Source organism: Dreissena polymorpha, chromosome 7 (genome assembly GCF_020536995.1).
Source record: "Dreissena polymorpha isolate Duluth1 chromosome 7, UMN_Dpol_1.0, whole genome shotgun sequence".
Classification (NCBI taxonomy): domain Eukaryota; kingdom Metazoa; phylum Mollusca; class Bivalvia; order Myida; family Dreissenidae; genus Dreissena; species Dreissena polymorpha.
In genome coordinates this window covers 9,558,064-9,572,407 of record NC_068361.1, presented here as the reverse complement: position 1 = coordinate 9,572,407, position 14,344 = coordinate 9,558,064, and the positions used below count along the sequence as shown (strand labels likewise).

Below are 14,344 nucleotides of genomic sequence, written 5' to 3'. Positions count from 1 at the left end.
CTAAACAAGTTATGTGACCGACACCAATACCCCATATGTTATGTTGCCGGGACCAATCACTACACAAGTTATGTTGCCGGGACCAATCACCACACAAGTTATGTGGCCGGGACCAATCACCACACAAGTTATGTGACCGGCACCAATCACCCCATACTTTATGTTGCTGGGACCAATCACCACACAAGTTATTTTGCCGGGACCAATCACCACACAAGTTATGTGGCCAGGACCAATCACCACACAAGTTATGTGGCAAGGACCAATCACCACACAAGGAATTTTAGCGGGACCAATCACCACACAAGTTATGTTGCCAGGACCAATCACCACACAAGTTATGTGGCCGGGACCAAGCACCACACAAGTTATGTGGCCGGGACCAATCACCACACACGTTATGTGGCCGGGACCAATCACCACACAAGTTATGTGGCAAGTATCAATCATCACACAAGTTATGTGGCCCGAACCAATCACAACACAAGTTGGTGTCGGTCTCTTGGATACAAGTCCGTTTCCTGGGTACACGCGTACTTGGTGTCTTGGGACATCTAAAGAACAATCGATCAAACCCGTGATCACCCGGTCGCTAGGCTGACACCATATCCACCACGCCACTGCGACATTTCATTAGCAGCGGTAAATGTTTCGATAGAAACACGCTAGTCGCGTTCAAATATGCGCGCTGTAGTTAACGCGAGCGTTAGAATTCTAGATCTACCGCACACAAGAAGGAAGTACATACTCTTGAATTTCTTACCGGAAGCCGCGACGCTGCTGTTGGGGTTCGTGACCACCACTACGTGCGGCGTAGTCTCCGAAACCATTCCGGTACGCAACATCCGGTACTGGTGGTACTTGATGGAGCTGGCGGTGCGCTGCGGCATGTTCCGGTTCTTTTCCTGCTCTATCTGCGTCAATACGTCCTTGAGCTTCCTTTCGGCGGTCGCCAGCTGTTGGTTTGGAACAACAATATCGTCTTTAAATAGATTTGGACTCGGAAAGAAAACATAATGTATGTTGCATCTAATGCATGCATTGCCGACAAGCCAATCGGCATCAGATCATAAGTATACCCCATCCCCTTTTCTGCAAATGACCAAATTTCCCACCCCACCCCCATTGCCTCATTGCAAACACCCCTTTCCCAATTTTGTAACTAACCAAATAACTGATCGCAACCCTATTTTGCCAAATACCAAATATATCCCCCCTCCATCCATACAAAATTGCCCACCTTCTCCAATTTTGTCAATGTCCAAAAAGCGCTCACATACAATTTGCAAATTAACTAATTTCTAAAAACGTGACCTTTAAATTCGCTTTGGGATACAGTTATTTCATGATAGGCCTACATGATTAAGTTCAGCTTCTTTTCAAATATTGTGTCAAATTTTGTATTCACATCTTAACCCATTTATTCCCAGCGTCTAGAAAAAAGGCCTTGGCAAACAACGTAGACCCAGAGATGCGGCGTCTCATCAGGGTCTGCGCTGTTTGCTTAAAGGAATTTCTGTAAGAAATATTCTAAATATAGAAATAAATATACTAGACATCCCTCATTTTGGAAATAAATAGATCCAATTTAGAAGGATGGGAGAGTCCACTAGGAATAAATGGGTTAAGTAAAAGCAACTGCTTCGATCGTTGCTTTTACAATCTTACAAAAACTTTGGTATACAGTAATGATCTTACAGTTTATAGTCACATTTTGGTATTATGCCATTTCAAAGAAGAAGAGAATACTGCTTTAAACATGTGACCCGGGGACGCGGTCACGAGCACAGGTGGTTAGCGCGCTGCTATTATATTTATTAGTGAAAACATCATTTTGAATGATAAATAATCATATTATAACGAAAAATCAACTTTTCTGAAAATAAAATCACTATCAAATATATATATAACATGGATTATTTATCATTCAAAATGATGTTTTCAATAATTAATATCATAGCCACACGCTATGGTCACGGGTGGGAGCGTTTTTAAGATCTCCACAAATTTACAAAGAATTGGTTCTACTGAGGAAAACGGCTCAAGAGGGTCACAATAAACCCTAGGCGTTCGGAGCAATGTTGCTTAAGTCAATACATTTTAAAAAAGTTCAAATTTCTGGGCCCTGTTGTTCAAAACATTAACGGCCAGTAAAGGTTGCCGTATGACACAAATAAAAAATAAAAGCATTCCAATTATCACACATTTCTAAATTATTTAATAAAACAAATTTGTTTACAATCAACACATATGAAATGGTAAACAATTGAGAAACATAAATAACTTTAAACACACATTAACGACTATAAGCTTAAGTGTCCTCTAAAGTTTTTAGTGACAAGGTCATGTACCTTATTGTTAAGCACTTGTTCTTTATCCTTGAACTCTTCTACTAGCTGCTGAATGCCGGTCGAGCCTAGGGCCGCCTCGTCCATCTGCAGCCGTATCTCTGTCATCTTCGTATCGAACGCTGCCTTCTCTGAACAAACACATCTATATACGCCACGCTCTCGCAAAAACGGGGCTTAATGCATTTGCGTAAAGTGTCGTCGCAGATTGGCAGTCCGCACAAACTTGTCAGGGACGACACTTTCCGCTTTTACGGATTTTTTTAGTTTAAATAAAGTTTATTCGAAACAAAAATAAAGTATAGGCGGAAAGTGTGGTTCCTAATTAGCATGCGAGGACTGCACAGACTTTTCTGGGACGAAACTTTACGCACATACATTAAGCCCCATTTTCTCAGAACGAGGCTCATATTAAAATACAATGAATATATTCGCCCGGGCTCGGCGCTTCAAATATTTCGATTGCCTTTTTCCAAACGAAACATGTTGAAACCAATGAGCACAGTATGTGTAAGGGTAGAAAAATCGTGACCCCATAAAAACTCTAAAAATATCCCCAAGGTCATACTAAACTTTCACTTCAGACATTACCAAGTTAGTTTGTTACAATAACAATCTAAATTATTTAAACAATTTGTACAATTTGTCAAAAGTCGTGCTAAAATTTCACTTCCAGACAAAACAAAGTTAGGGTCTGACAACGTCCATCAAACTTATTAAAACAATATGACCAAAGTCGTACTAAACTTTCTCTTAAGACAATACAAAGTTAGGGTCTGACAACATCAATCAAACTTATTTAAACAATTTGACCAGTCATACAGAAATATTCAAATACATGTATCACATATCTCAAGTTTCACTCGTATTTCAACTAATAATGATACACATTCAAATAATCAAAATCGTGTTTAGTTTAGGTAAATCGACAACTTAGAACATGAGATAAAAGCAGGAAAAGATGAAATTATGAAAAAAGTTTTTATGCATTTGCATAATTGCGATATACATAATTGAAACCAATTACAGAAAACCGTAAATCAATATATTATAGCAACTTTTTATTTCAAGTTAATTTGTCGGAGAGCTTTTAATCTACATGAAAACTCGCGTTGCACATGAGTTTCGCCCTGTGGTTCCAATTGCGTATGAAAACAGTGATATAGTATGTAAACATGCGATTTTGATTTTTTTATATGAATGGACATCTTTGCGATAAACATAATTGTAACCCATTGAAAAATGAATTACAAAAACGTTTGTGCCCAAATAAATGTCTCTACGAAATATTATGCTCATAATGAAAGTTCTTGTTGTACATGGGGTTCGGCGGAAGAGGAATCTGAATTTAATTCGTTTTTACATTATCTACGTTAGGGACATTTTAACAAAACGATATCAAATGTTCTTGTTGCTTTGAAAATGATACCATATTATTCATCAGCGATGAAAATGATACCATACTATTCATCAGCGATGGTAACCTGTTTGTAAAGGGAATTGTTCACACATAATTTGGCATTTGTAACGTGTGTTAGTGGATGGACATACTTGATGTGATATTAATTAAATTGTCTAAATACGAAGCCCGGCCGAACTAACCTTTAAGCAGTTCGTTATGTTTTTCCTCCACCTCCTCACGTTTCTTTCTCTCACCCACCACGCTAATCTTCGCCGTCTCAGAGTCCTTCTGCACTTCCGCCAGCTGGTCTTTGGCTGCGACGAGGACAGAAATTTATCTTAATGTTTGTGCGTAAAGTTTTGTCACAGATTAGCCTGTGCAGTGCGCACATGCTAATCAGGGACGTAACTTTTCGCCTAAATCGCATTTTCGTTTAGAAGACACTTCCTTTAAACGAAAAAATCCAATAAGCCGGTAATTGTCGTCACTTATTAGCCTATGCGGACTGCACATATTAAGCCTGGATGACAATTGACCACGCCCAGTTTTCGAAGAACAAGGTTAAATTAAGAAACAACTGTATAATTGAGCCACGTTCTGAGAAAACTGGGCTTAATGCATGTGCGCAAAGTGTCTTCTTAGATTAGCCTGTGCAGTCCGCACAGGCTAATCAGATACGACACTTTCCGCTTTTATGGTAGTTTTAGTTTCAAGAAAGTCCATCCTTACCGAAAATCAAGTTTAGGCGGAAAGTGTTGGCCCTGAATAGCCTAATCTGGGATGACACTTTACGGACATGCATTAAGCCCAGTTTTCTCAGAACAAGGCTCATATTTATAATTGACTGTAGACGAATAAGGAAATGCTTTAGAGTGTTAATGCGCATGAAGCAAGGAAAAAGGCGTGTTCAATGAAAATGTATTGTACATGTGATACTAGTATTATGCGTTTTACGGCTTCTGATGAAACACAAACATACGCACTACACTGTATATTGCACTGATTTTAAACACATGCATGCGTTTTGCTGTTTTGCGTATATGTTAAACATTAATATGATAAATGTTGAAACAAAAAGTATCGTCCGACCTTCCCCAATGTAAATCTTCAACATCTTGATCTTCTCATCCCGGTCTTGAATCTGTTTCTGTACCTCTGACCGTTCCGACCTGACCCCTTCCAGCTCTGTGCGCAGTCGACGTATCTCCTTTCTCCGAAAATAAACAAAATAGCTCATATCAGAGCGACGTATCTCCTTTCTCAGGAAATAAACAAAATTTTAGAGCGTCGTATTTCCTTCATCTGGAATTAAACAAAATAGCTCATACAAAGTTGCGATCGACGTTTCTCCTTTCTCAGAAAATAAACAAAATAGCTAATACACATGTGAAAGAAAGGGGTAAAACCCCATTTTTTTTACAACAAACTCTTTAACTGAAGTAAAAAACGCACACGTAGACAAGCATTTATAGTTGCTGAGAATGTTCTTTTACTCCTATCAAACGATTGTACGCATAACTCGGTCATTCTCGCACCTGTCGGTGAATTTTTTTATTTTTCTGATTACTTTTTTATTCGTCTTCATTTTTGGATTTTACTACTAAAAAGTACCCCGGATTATGGTCGGTTGCTTTTAGGCGTATTTTCCGTACCCGGGGTAACTTGTAGTAAACTTAAAAGTACCCAGGGTACTTTTAAGTAGTATCTGCATGAGGCTCAATTGTTCGTTGTCTGCTCAGGTAACAATAACCAATCAGCGTAAGTAAAATGGCTATTTAAGTCATTTGCTATAACCCGTTTAATTATTAGCAAGCTTGAGAGTGTACATCGCGGCGCAAACATATCGAACTACTAGTATGTATATTTGTCGCTAATATAGACCGTTCCATAATCGATAAATTGACCGCCGCCATATTGTCAGTCACGTGACTGTCCGCCATTACACTGCTGCTAACTTGTGCGAGTCTGCGATTCCAAAAGCCAAAGACGTAGAGAATACCCGCCTACCGTAGTCGGATAAATAAATTACTTAATGAATTAATGTGAGGCGATTATCACATTTTTGTTGTTTAAATGATTGTTTGAAGTTGAGATTGATTGTTACAAATAAAATGTTTAAAATGCTTTCGTGTATTTGTTTTTTTATCTGTAATCAAGTGGTAATCATCGGCGAAAATTTGCCGGTTCAGTCGCTCATACTATGTCTTTGATTAGACTTGTTACTTTTAACGTTTCACAAACAATTCACGCACGTATTGTTGTGTTGATTTTAATAGCCGCAACATCAAGCAGATTATATTTTAATTCATACTTATAAAAGATTCTCGCGCAATTAATTACCGCTAATTGTTTGTCATTGATCTCATTTGGTAAAAATCTACATTCCAAAATCATAACATATTATATTAAGTATGATATTTTTGATACGCCTTCCATTATTTTTCTTGTTCTAACTAATATTAGAGATAAAAAATTGTGGTTTGGATTTATATTTATTTTTTTAGATGGAATTTTGTCACGTTAAAAAACGAGCTTTTTATCATGAGAGAGTGATATTGATCTTGACGACCTTTTATGTGATTATTCGGAAGAATGCGATGTATGTGATATATCTATATTTTCATCTTTGACTCATTTAACAGCTATAAAGCTAAAAATACTAAAAATTGTATTTTATAGGTCTTTGAAGTAACGCAAAACATATGGATAACGACACCAAATGTTTAGTAAATTAATCCTCACAAAAAAACTCCGATAAAAAAAACACCTAAATAATATTTCAAAAAATATTATTAAGCGCCAAACGAATTTATTAATACATTTATTTGCAACTTTAAAAACGCGGCATGAGCATCAAATTGAAGATTATCTGAAGACTGAAAGGCCGACAATTTGACACAATAACGAGCTCTATGCATAAGCCTTAATATTTTTTTTGCAGAAAAGCTTCAATAAATTACAATAGAAATACATCTAATTATAAAAATATAATTATCAATGGCATGAGGACGCTAGTGTGATAAATAAATTAGTGTTAGAAAGTGTAAGGAGTGCTTTGAAAATAAACATACTACAAAGCCATATTAAAAGCAACGGTCATGACAGTATTTACATGTAATTTTAATTTGATGGGTTTTGTACAAAGAATGACGCTATTGAGGAATATTAACATACAACTGAAAAAAACACAACTTCATATGATGCAAATTGAACTGTGTACTCATGTATATTGAAAACTCGTTACTAGTGAGTATGAGTGACACATATCTAACATTTTAACACACATATATTTATATACATATATATTTTTTTTAAATATTTTTTACCTCTGTTTGGTGTCAAATGTAATTTATTGTTTTATGATATCGTTCGTGCATTGCCGTAACATCAAATCTTCATACGGAATGACGTAGTTTTAATTAACCGATACCCGCTAAATACGTTAAATGTTTTATTTTTATATATTTTTTAAATACTTTATTTTTTCATAAATTAAACGGGCTAGTATCTTTACGGTATACAATTTCTGACATTCTATATTGGACATAACTTTTAATTTGTAAAATATGTAACATATCTTATTTACGCAACTGTTAAGTATGTCGGAGGTAAATTATCTTACCAAATGACTGCTTAATACTACCAGGAAGATGAGACATGGTGGCATCATCAATTGTGTTTAATGACCAGACTGTCATCTGCCACCCAGTGTGGTTTATGACACCATGTGGTTAGTTAAGTCTGGACAATATCTGATCAAAACGAGATAAACGGATTATGCAGAACAAAGGGCAATTAAACACTGGAATGCAAAGGCATTAACGATTTAAAGATTGATGCAAATAATCAAATAAAAAAATATTGCATTTAATTGAATTAAATGCTTTTTTAATGTGTCAATGTGTTAGTTTTCCAAGACAACCAAGACCATGTAATGACGGCCTTAGAATTTAGAAAGAAATTCATCCGTTGAAAAATCGGTGCTCTCTTATATATGTTACCGATTGTTAAGCAGCAGTGTAATGGCGGACGCGGGGAGAATTCAGGGGAGATAATTATGTAATGACTAAATTATGGAACGGTCTATAACGAGTTACAACGAAATCGCACGAAATCTTACGAAATTGTACGGAAAATTCCGAGCTCACTACGCGCTTTCTACATTAAATGGAAATATGCGTTGTGCTGTCAATATCAGCGAGCTAATATAAGTACCGGTAAGTAATATATTATTATATGATAAATTATATCTTTACATATGTTTAACACACTTCATAAGTAACGGCTTGAGATCGAGTTTAGAAGTGAAAATTAAATAGTATACGTTTTTATAAGCACGAAGTATGAGTGACAGAAAAGTAACAGGACTTGTAGGCCCGAATGTATACATGGAAATGTTGGTCTTTGTTTTAAATACATAACAACAAACTGCAATGTAATAAATGCTGACTGATTTATATTAACAGATAATTGGACTGACCAAATAGTTTCTGTAGCGTAAACTAAATTCGCATTCTGCATTGGCTAATTTGATGATTATTGGTATTCGACGTTGCATTTTGCAACTATGTAAAGCGATTGTTCAGCATATTGATCTGAAATAACAAGACTATGCAAATACAGCAATTTCGCAATCTCGATATTAATAATTTAATACACTGTGTGTGATTTCCTGAATATTTGGCACATTGTCAATACCAGTACATTTATACTTAAAGGCTATGTTCTCATATTAAAACACTCCCATTTAAAATTTTGTGCAGTTTTAAAATTCCCTATCCAAGATATTTTTTCAAAATCGATTATACATTTTTGTCATAATAACGGAATCCGGTTAGTACGGAATCCGGATAGTGTCATCTATAATCTCGCCCTTCTTTCATCAAGGGCGACACACCACAGTCGCGGCGACGCACGATAGTTTGTGCGACAGTCGCGGCGACGCACTATATTTTGCGCGACAGTCGCGGCGACGAACGATATATTTAACACGATATATCGCCATTGTCACTAGTGTAGGTAGCCCAAAAGGCAATATATCGTTTTAAATATATCGTATGTAGCCGCGGCTGTCGCGCAAAATATCGTGTATCGCTTCGTGTGTCGTATCTCGCGTTCAAAAGGCGACGCACGAAACACGAAGCGACGCACGATATTTTTCGCGAGAGTCGCGGTGACGCACGATATTTTATTATTCAAATATCGCCCATATTATCCGAATCTCGTGTATTCTTTTACTATGTGTTTTACAGCTACGCCATGTGTGCATTATAGTAACTGCATGCTCAGAATATCGTCTTTTAAGATAATTCTTGTTTCGCTTAAAAACGATTTCCCTTTGACAGGATAACTGCCAATTATAAAAATAGATATTTCTTGTTAACAATAAAATATTTAAACCATTTTTATTAATTTAATAAGAATAATTCCTTCAATTTGGCCAATATATTTAGCACGATCATAGAGAATAATAGGTTAGTGTTGATTATAGATCAGATTTATTATGCGAGGCTTAGAAAACAAAAAGCACGAGCCTTGGCGAGTGCTTTTTCGTTTTCGTGCCGAGCATGATAAACCTGATCTATAATCAACACTAACCTATTATTCTATTTATCCCACTTTTTATCCAGTAAACATTTTTTATTTAAAAAAAATTAGTTTTCATGAATGTTTGTCGTACTTTGATAATGACTGTAGTGTTACCAAGGTCAGTGTATTACTCCGCGTTCCAAAAATAACCGCTGATCAAATAATCATTTTTTGAAATCCGAATATCGTTCTGTAACAAAGAGTCGAGCGTTATTAATTACAATTTTAATCATATTGAATTGCAAATCTTAAAGTTTTATAATATCAATAGGGCATTAAGTTGTTATATACAAGGAACTACATTTGATCTTTTTCTACCAATCACTAAAATACCCATAAGCATGATTATCTTATTTTACCGCATATGCCATCGATACACCCCTTTAATATTCAAGCAGTCAATTGTTTTAAAGAAAACGTCGGTCTTATTTTCGCTTGATTGTGTATGACGATGATCTTGTTAGCATATGCAATTGCATTACTTTTTTCAGTTTTATTTCAGTCAAGATCGAGCTGGATGTAGTTTTGACAATCGACAATGGAAGGTAACTGTTTATGAAAATATTTGTTACGTAAACAAATATGATATTATAAATTATACGATTGAAATTTTGAGATTGATATATGTCGTATTTATGAATCAATTTGATACTAATTACACAAACATACACACAAACTACGTATCAAGCCAAACAATTGAAAGTCTTATGCCATTCTGTGGTGTGGTAAAATGTCTAGCAATCACCATTTTTATCTAGAGATACCATACAATAGATTAATATATACATGTTTATGTATTTTAGCACTTCGTTTGATTAAATATGCATATACAATAATTTACTTAAAGGTTTAGTATTTGAATACACATGATCGGTGACCGTCTGCAATTCGTTTCAAAAGGAAAATGCGTCTAAGTTGTAATTAACTATTGTTATTGCATGTGTATAAACACGGATTCGCGTCTTTTTAAGGGAATACGAAAAAGAAACCAAGCAATGGGCGTAGTGACATTTAATAAATCACTAAAAACAAATAAAGTAGTATGATTCTTTTGAAAATTGGCTGTGTTTGGACTTAAGCTTGTGTGAAACAAGTGTTTACAAAGGCAACCATTTTTATTTACTTTCACTTATCTTACATCAGTACAATTTAGAAGGTAGATACATTTTATAATTATGTTGTTTCCTTCGAAGATCTGGTGGTTGACCTTCGGAGAACGAATGCTCCTCTCGGCTTTTCATTTCGGTCATTCATGACTTGCAAGGAAATTCAAGTACTAAGGAGTTGTATTGACGTCATTGAATCACAGATAGACCCGTTCTTTGTCGCATACGTTCTAGTTAATAACGGTTACATTACAAAAGAGGTGTATGACACAATAACACACATGGACATTTGTCGAGAAGGTAGATCTAGCATCATGGTTTGTCTTTTGAGAGAACTAACCAGTCGCCTGAGCCTGCAGACATTGATAAAGGTCCTGGATGAATTGTGTTACAAAGAGGTTGCAGCAAAACTACTGTTAGCTCTTTTCAAACATCAAAATGAAGCAGTGAGAGTTAGTGAGGTTTACAAATCGACTTCTGGCAAACGCCCTATGATCCACACTTTCTTCCTAAACTTAAAAAGGATGGTCCACGACGCACAGTTCAATAACCCAAGGGAAGCGCTGCAGAAACTTGCGGACAGGTTTATGATGAAGATGAATATGGAAACCAATCTGGTTAAAAAACAAATCTTCGCCGACAAATGTGTTGCAATATTAGGAGCTGAAATCGATGCGATTGCTATCACATTTGATACGGATTTACGAAACAGTAAAGTATTTGAGGAGATGAGAAGCCTTACAATTAACTCAAGCAACACGATGATCACTGACGTGGTGTATTACGGTCGCCTTGCAAACGCACAATGCATAGCTGGACAATTTGAGGACGGTGAGAATATGTTGCGGGCTGCACGAAGCCAGGCTTACCACATTGGACCCTGTTTAGAACTGGTCAACATGTTGTACATAGAAGTGTGTGTTAGGCTCTGGAAGTTTGAACACTCGCCGACCATTGAACTAAGAAAGTCGCTCATGCTTTACGGTCGTGCTGGCTTAGAAAGTCTTGAAGAAGAGGATGTCGATACTAAGACGCTATGGAGACGAATGTTCATCCTCAGAATGGTTTCCTGCTTGATTGGGCTTGGAAAAAGGGCAAATGTTATCGAAAACTGTCCATTAAGCGCATGCGATATAGCTGAGGCTAAACTATTACTTGCTGACATCGAACCTTCATTGGATGAAATGGAAATCAGAAGAAAGATGTTTTTCTTTGCTGCAAAAGCAAGAATAGCTGAACTAACCAAACATAAAGAAGACTGTTTAACTTATTTGCATAAAGCCGCATTCATGGCTCGACAAGGGCAATTTGAGGAGTTGAAATTTATTGTGGAATTCTTAAAGCGAATGACTGATTCAACAATTCACAATACCGAACTTTCGGTATTAACGTTTAACATCAGACATCCAAACGAGAGAGACCGATTTAATGTTGACGCTATGGATTACTCCCAAAGTAATGTTGTTGTTAGCAGAGTGTCTCCAAAAGGCAATACAAACAGTGAAAACTTAAAACAACTAAGGATGTTCGCAGAAACAACTGGTATAGAACCTAATAGATTGCAAAACATTCAGGTCGCATATTCAAAAGAAAACACTGTTATACTTATTCAGTCAGAATTTGACGCTGCCACTCCGCAGTTATTCACATCTCAAACGCATCCGTTAAATGTTACTGATTTAAAGAGCGAAACCTTCCAGCGTCCTGGTCATTCTAAGATGGCAGGTGCCTTTTTCTTGGTAAGTCAAGAAAATTCAGATCTGGTATCGTCTGAGCAACCGCAATGCTTCCTGCAAGAACATGCGTCTATAGCCCGGACGAACATAAACGCCATGAAAAATTTGGATATTAATAACGCCAAGCCAGTCAAGTCTTTGGAGTCAACTTGCGAGCAGTATGTTATTCTTACCCCTTCATCATTTGAACGCGATTTGTACGACATAAGATCAACTCACAATGAACCGATGTTATTTCAGCAAACATACCTCAAACAAAGGTATCAAGAAAATTGCACGCCGGTATTACCGCATCGTGAAGAGTATGGCACGCTGCACAAAGAAACAGAGGCGCACAGGCCTTTGGATACAAAAGAACCTTTCAGAAATGATAAGAGTGTGCTGCAAAGTGACGGAAAGTGGCATCAGTTTTCAGGTACAATATCTGAACCAACAAATGATTTGGAAAACATCACATATAAACATATTGAAAACTAATTGTATGATTCGTAAAAGGAACGGCTAACATTTACCAATGATAAAATTGGATTAAGATCAAACCAATGCGACTGGTATGTACAGCAACTGGCAGAAGCTACCTATATACGAACGAGATCTGTTCGAACAATCAGAAGAAAGTCTAATGAAACTGCACTTCAACAAGGAGAAACATCTTTAAGTGAATTGATTTGATTTTGTAGAAAGTGATTTAAACTTGGAGTCAATGGCACACACATAGTGAACGACGTTAAATCAATTCACAAACATTTGTTTACGATGCGAAAATATGCATTGCTTCAGACATGATATAAATACCAATGACATCGGAAACGCTGGCGCAAGACCAATGGAAGATACTCATATCAACTAAATCGAATGAATTTTCGACAAACGATTACCAGGAAATATCGAATAGTGAAAGACCAGAGATGTCTGGAGAGACATCATTTGAAGTAATGTGAGTGCCAATTCGTTCTTCTTCGTGTGCTTCTATTGGTCACGATGAAAGATCGGCAATTTATAGACAATCCTCATCCGAGGTACTTAGCGTGGAAATCGATCTCGTTTGTTTACTAGACAAGCTCTTTCAAGCTCATTAGATGAGCACCCGGAGTCAAAGGGTCCATGAAAAGTGTAGGCAATAATTACGCTGTAAACAATGCACATTTAGGTATGTCAGAAAACTGGTCTCTGATGAGTGGGGAGTTATTTGGAGATTAGATCACTGGATTTATTTATAAATTAATTAATTCGAGTCACTTGTGTTATTTATCACTTTTGTTTGATAACAGAGCAGCGCTTTTTGCATGTATAACATGATTTTTAAATTTAATATGCAACACAAAGTGCATATTTAATCAACGGTGTTTATTTTATTCTGTTTACTTTATATAATTATCCAGACAATACTATGATAAAACTTGTTGTTTAGCCATTTTTAATTAAAAAGAAACACGGAGAACACAATTTGATTGCCGTTACGAATCCGCCAATGAACGTTTATTTTCTTTCATTATTTTTTTCGCTAGTTGTTTTGTTTAGTGTTGAAATAATATTCTTGTTAACACAGCCTTAACGATCGAGACTCGTGTTGTTTTACCTACCGGGTATGTACATTACTTTTTGATTGCAAAAGAATGAGATGTTGCGATATTTCAACATTATATTTCCTTGTTTTGGGGGAATATTAATAATGTAATTTAAATGGTAACATAACGGTAATCGAAAACACTTTAAGCATAGAAACCAAGCAGTTTAGATGTTTGTAGAAATGCATGTTGATGAAGGTCGGATATTTAAGAAACTATCCGGAAAAGAAAAATCCGAGTGTATTCCACATTTTATTATAATAACTAACAAAGCAATATGATCTTCAAATAAACCATGAACCTGTCCGCGCAACCCGTTTTAAATGACGCTCACTCTCCAGCCATACCAGCAAGAAAGTTACTTACGTTTATTTTATTTTATTTTCTCTATATATCGACTTGACTCGCTGCGAAATTTCTAAGCGGTATGACCTATTCCAAATACACTAAGAACATTCTCGGGGAGTAAAGTCAAGATATAAAGCGAATTTTAATACGAAATAAACGCTAAACACCTTTTTACTGATATGGCTGGAAAGGTAGCGTCATTTAAAAACATAAACGATTTTAATTAAAGGGTATACAACGGCAAAAA

General features: G+C 36.3%; 2 protein-coding genes across 6 annotated transcripts in view; one reads left to right on the top strand and one right to left on the bottom strand.

Moving 5' to 3' along the window:
* Window positions 1-14,344, bottom strand: part of LOC127838398 (coiled-coil domain-containing protein 39-like) — a 38,700-nt gene that overhangs the window by 1,678 nt on the left and 22,678 nt on the right. For 3 of the 4 annotated variants that reach the window (XM_052366120.1, XM_052366121.1, XM_052366119.1), the window contains exons 9-12: window positions 4,840-4,961; window positions 3,951-4,064; window positions 2,352-2,479; window positions 749-956 (exon numbers count right to left, since the gene is read on the bottom strand). In XM_052366120.1, the coding sequence (XP_052222080.1) occupies window positions 749-956; window positions 2,352-2,479; window positions 3,951-4,064; window positions 4,840-4,961 (572 nt within the window). The remainder of the gene's footprint in view (window positions 1-748; window positions 957-2,351; window positions 2,480-3,950; window positions 4,065-4,839; window positions 4,962-14,344) is intronic. The other variant, XM_052366122.1, reaches the window with a different exon arrangement.
* On the top strand, window positions 7,869-13,518 carry LOC127838396 (uncharacterized). Of its 2 annotated transcripts, none has more exons than XM_052366114.1 (3): window positions 7,869-7,967; window positions 9,831-9,884; window positions 10,533-13,518. In XM_052366114.1, the coding sequence occupies exons 2-3, from the start codon at window positions 9,878-9,880 to the stop codon at window positions 12,656-12,658; spliced, it is 2,133 nt and encodes a 710-aa protein (XP_052222074.1). In that variant the 5' UTR covers window positions 7,869-7,967; window positions 9,831-9,877; the 3' UTR covers window positions 12,659-13,518. The 2 variants fall into 2 exon arrangements, with proteins under 2 accessions (XP_052222074.1, XP_052222073.1); XM_052366113.1 differs by having other exon boundaries at window positions 7,881-7,967; window positions 9,842-9,884.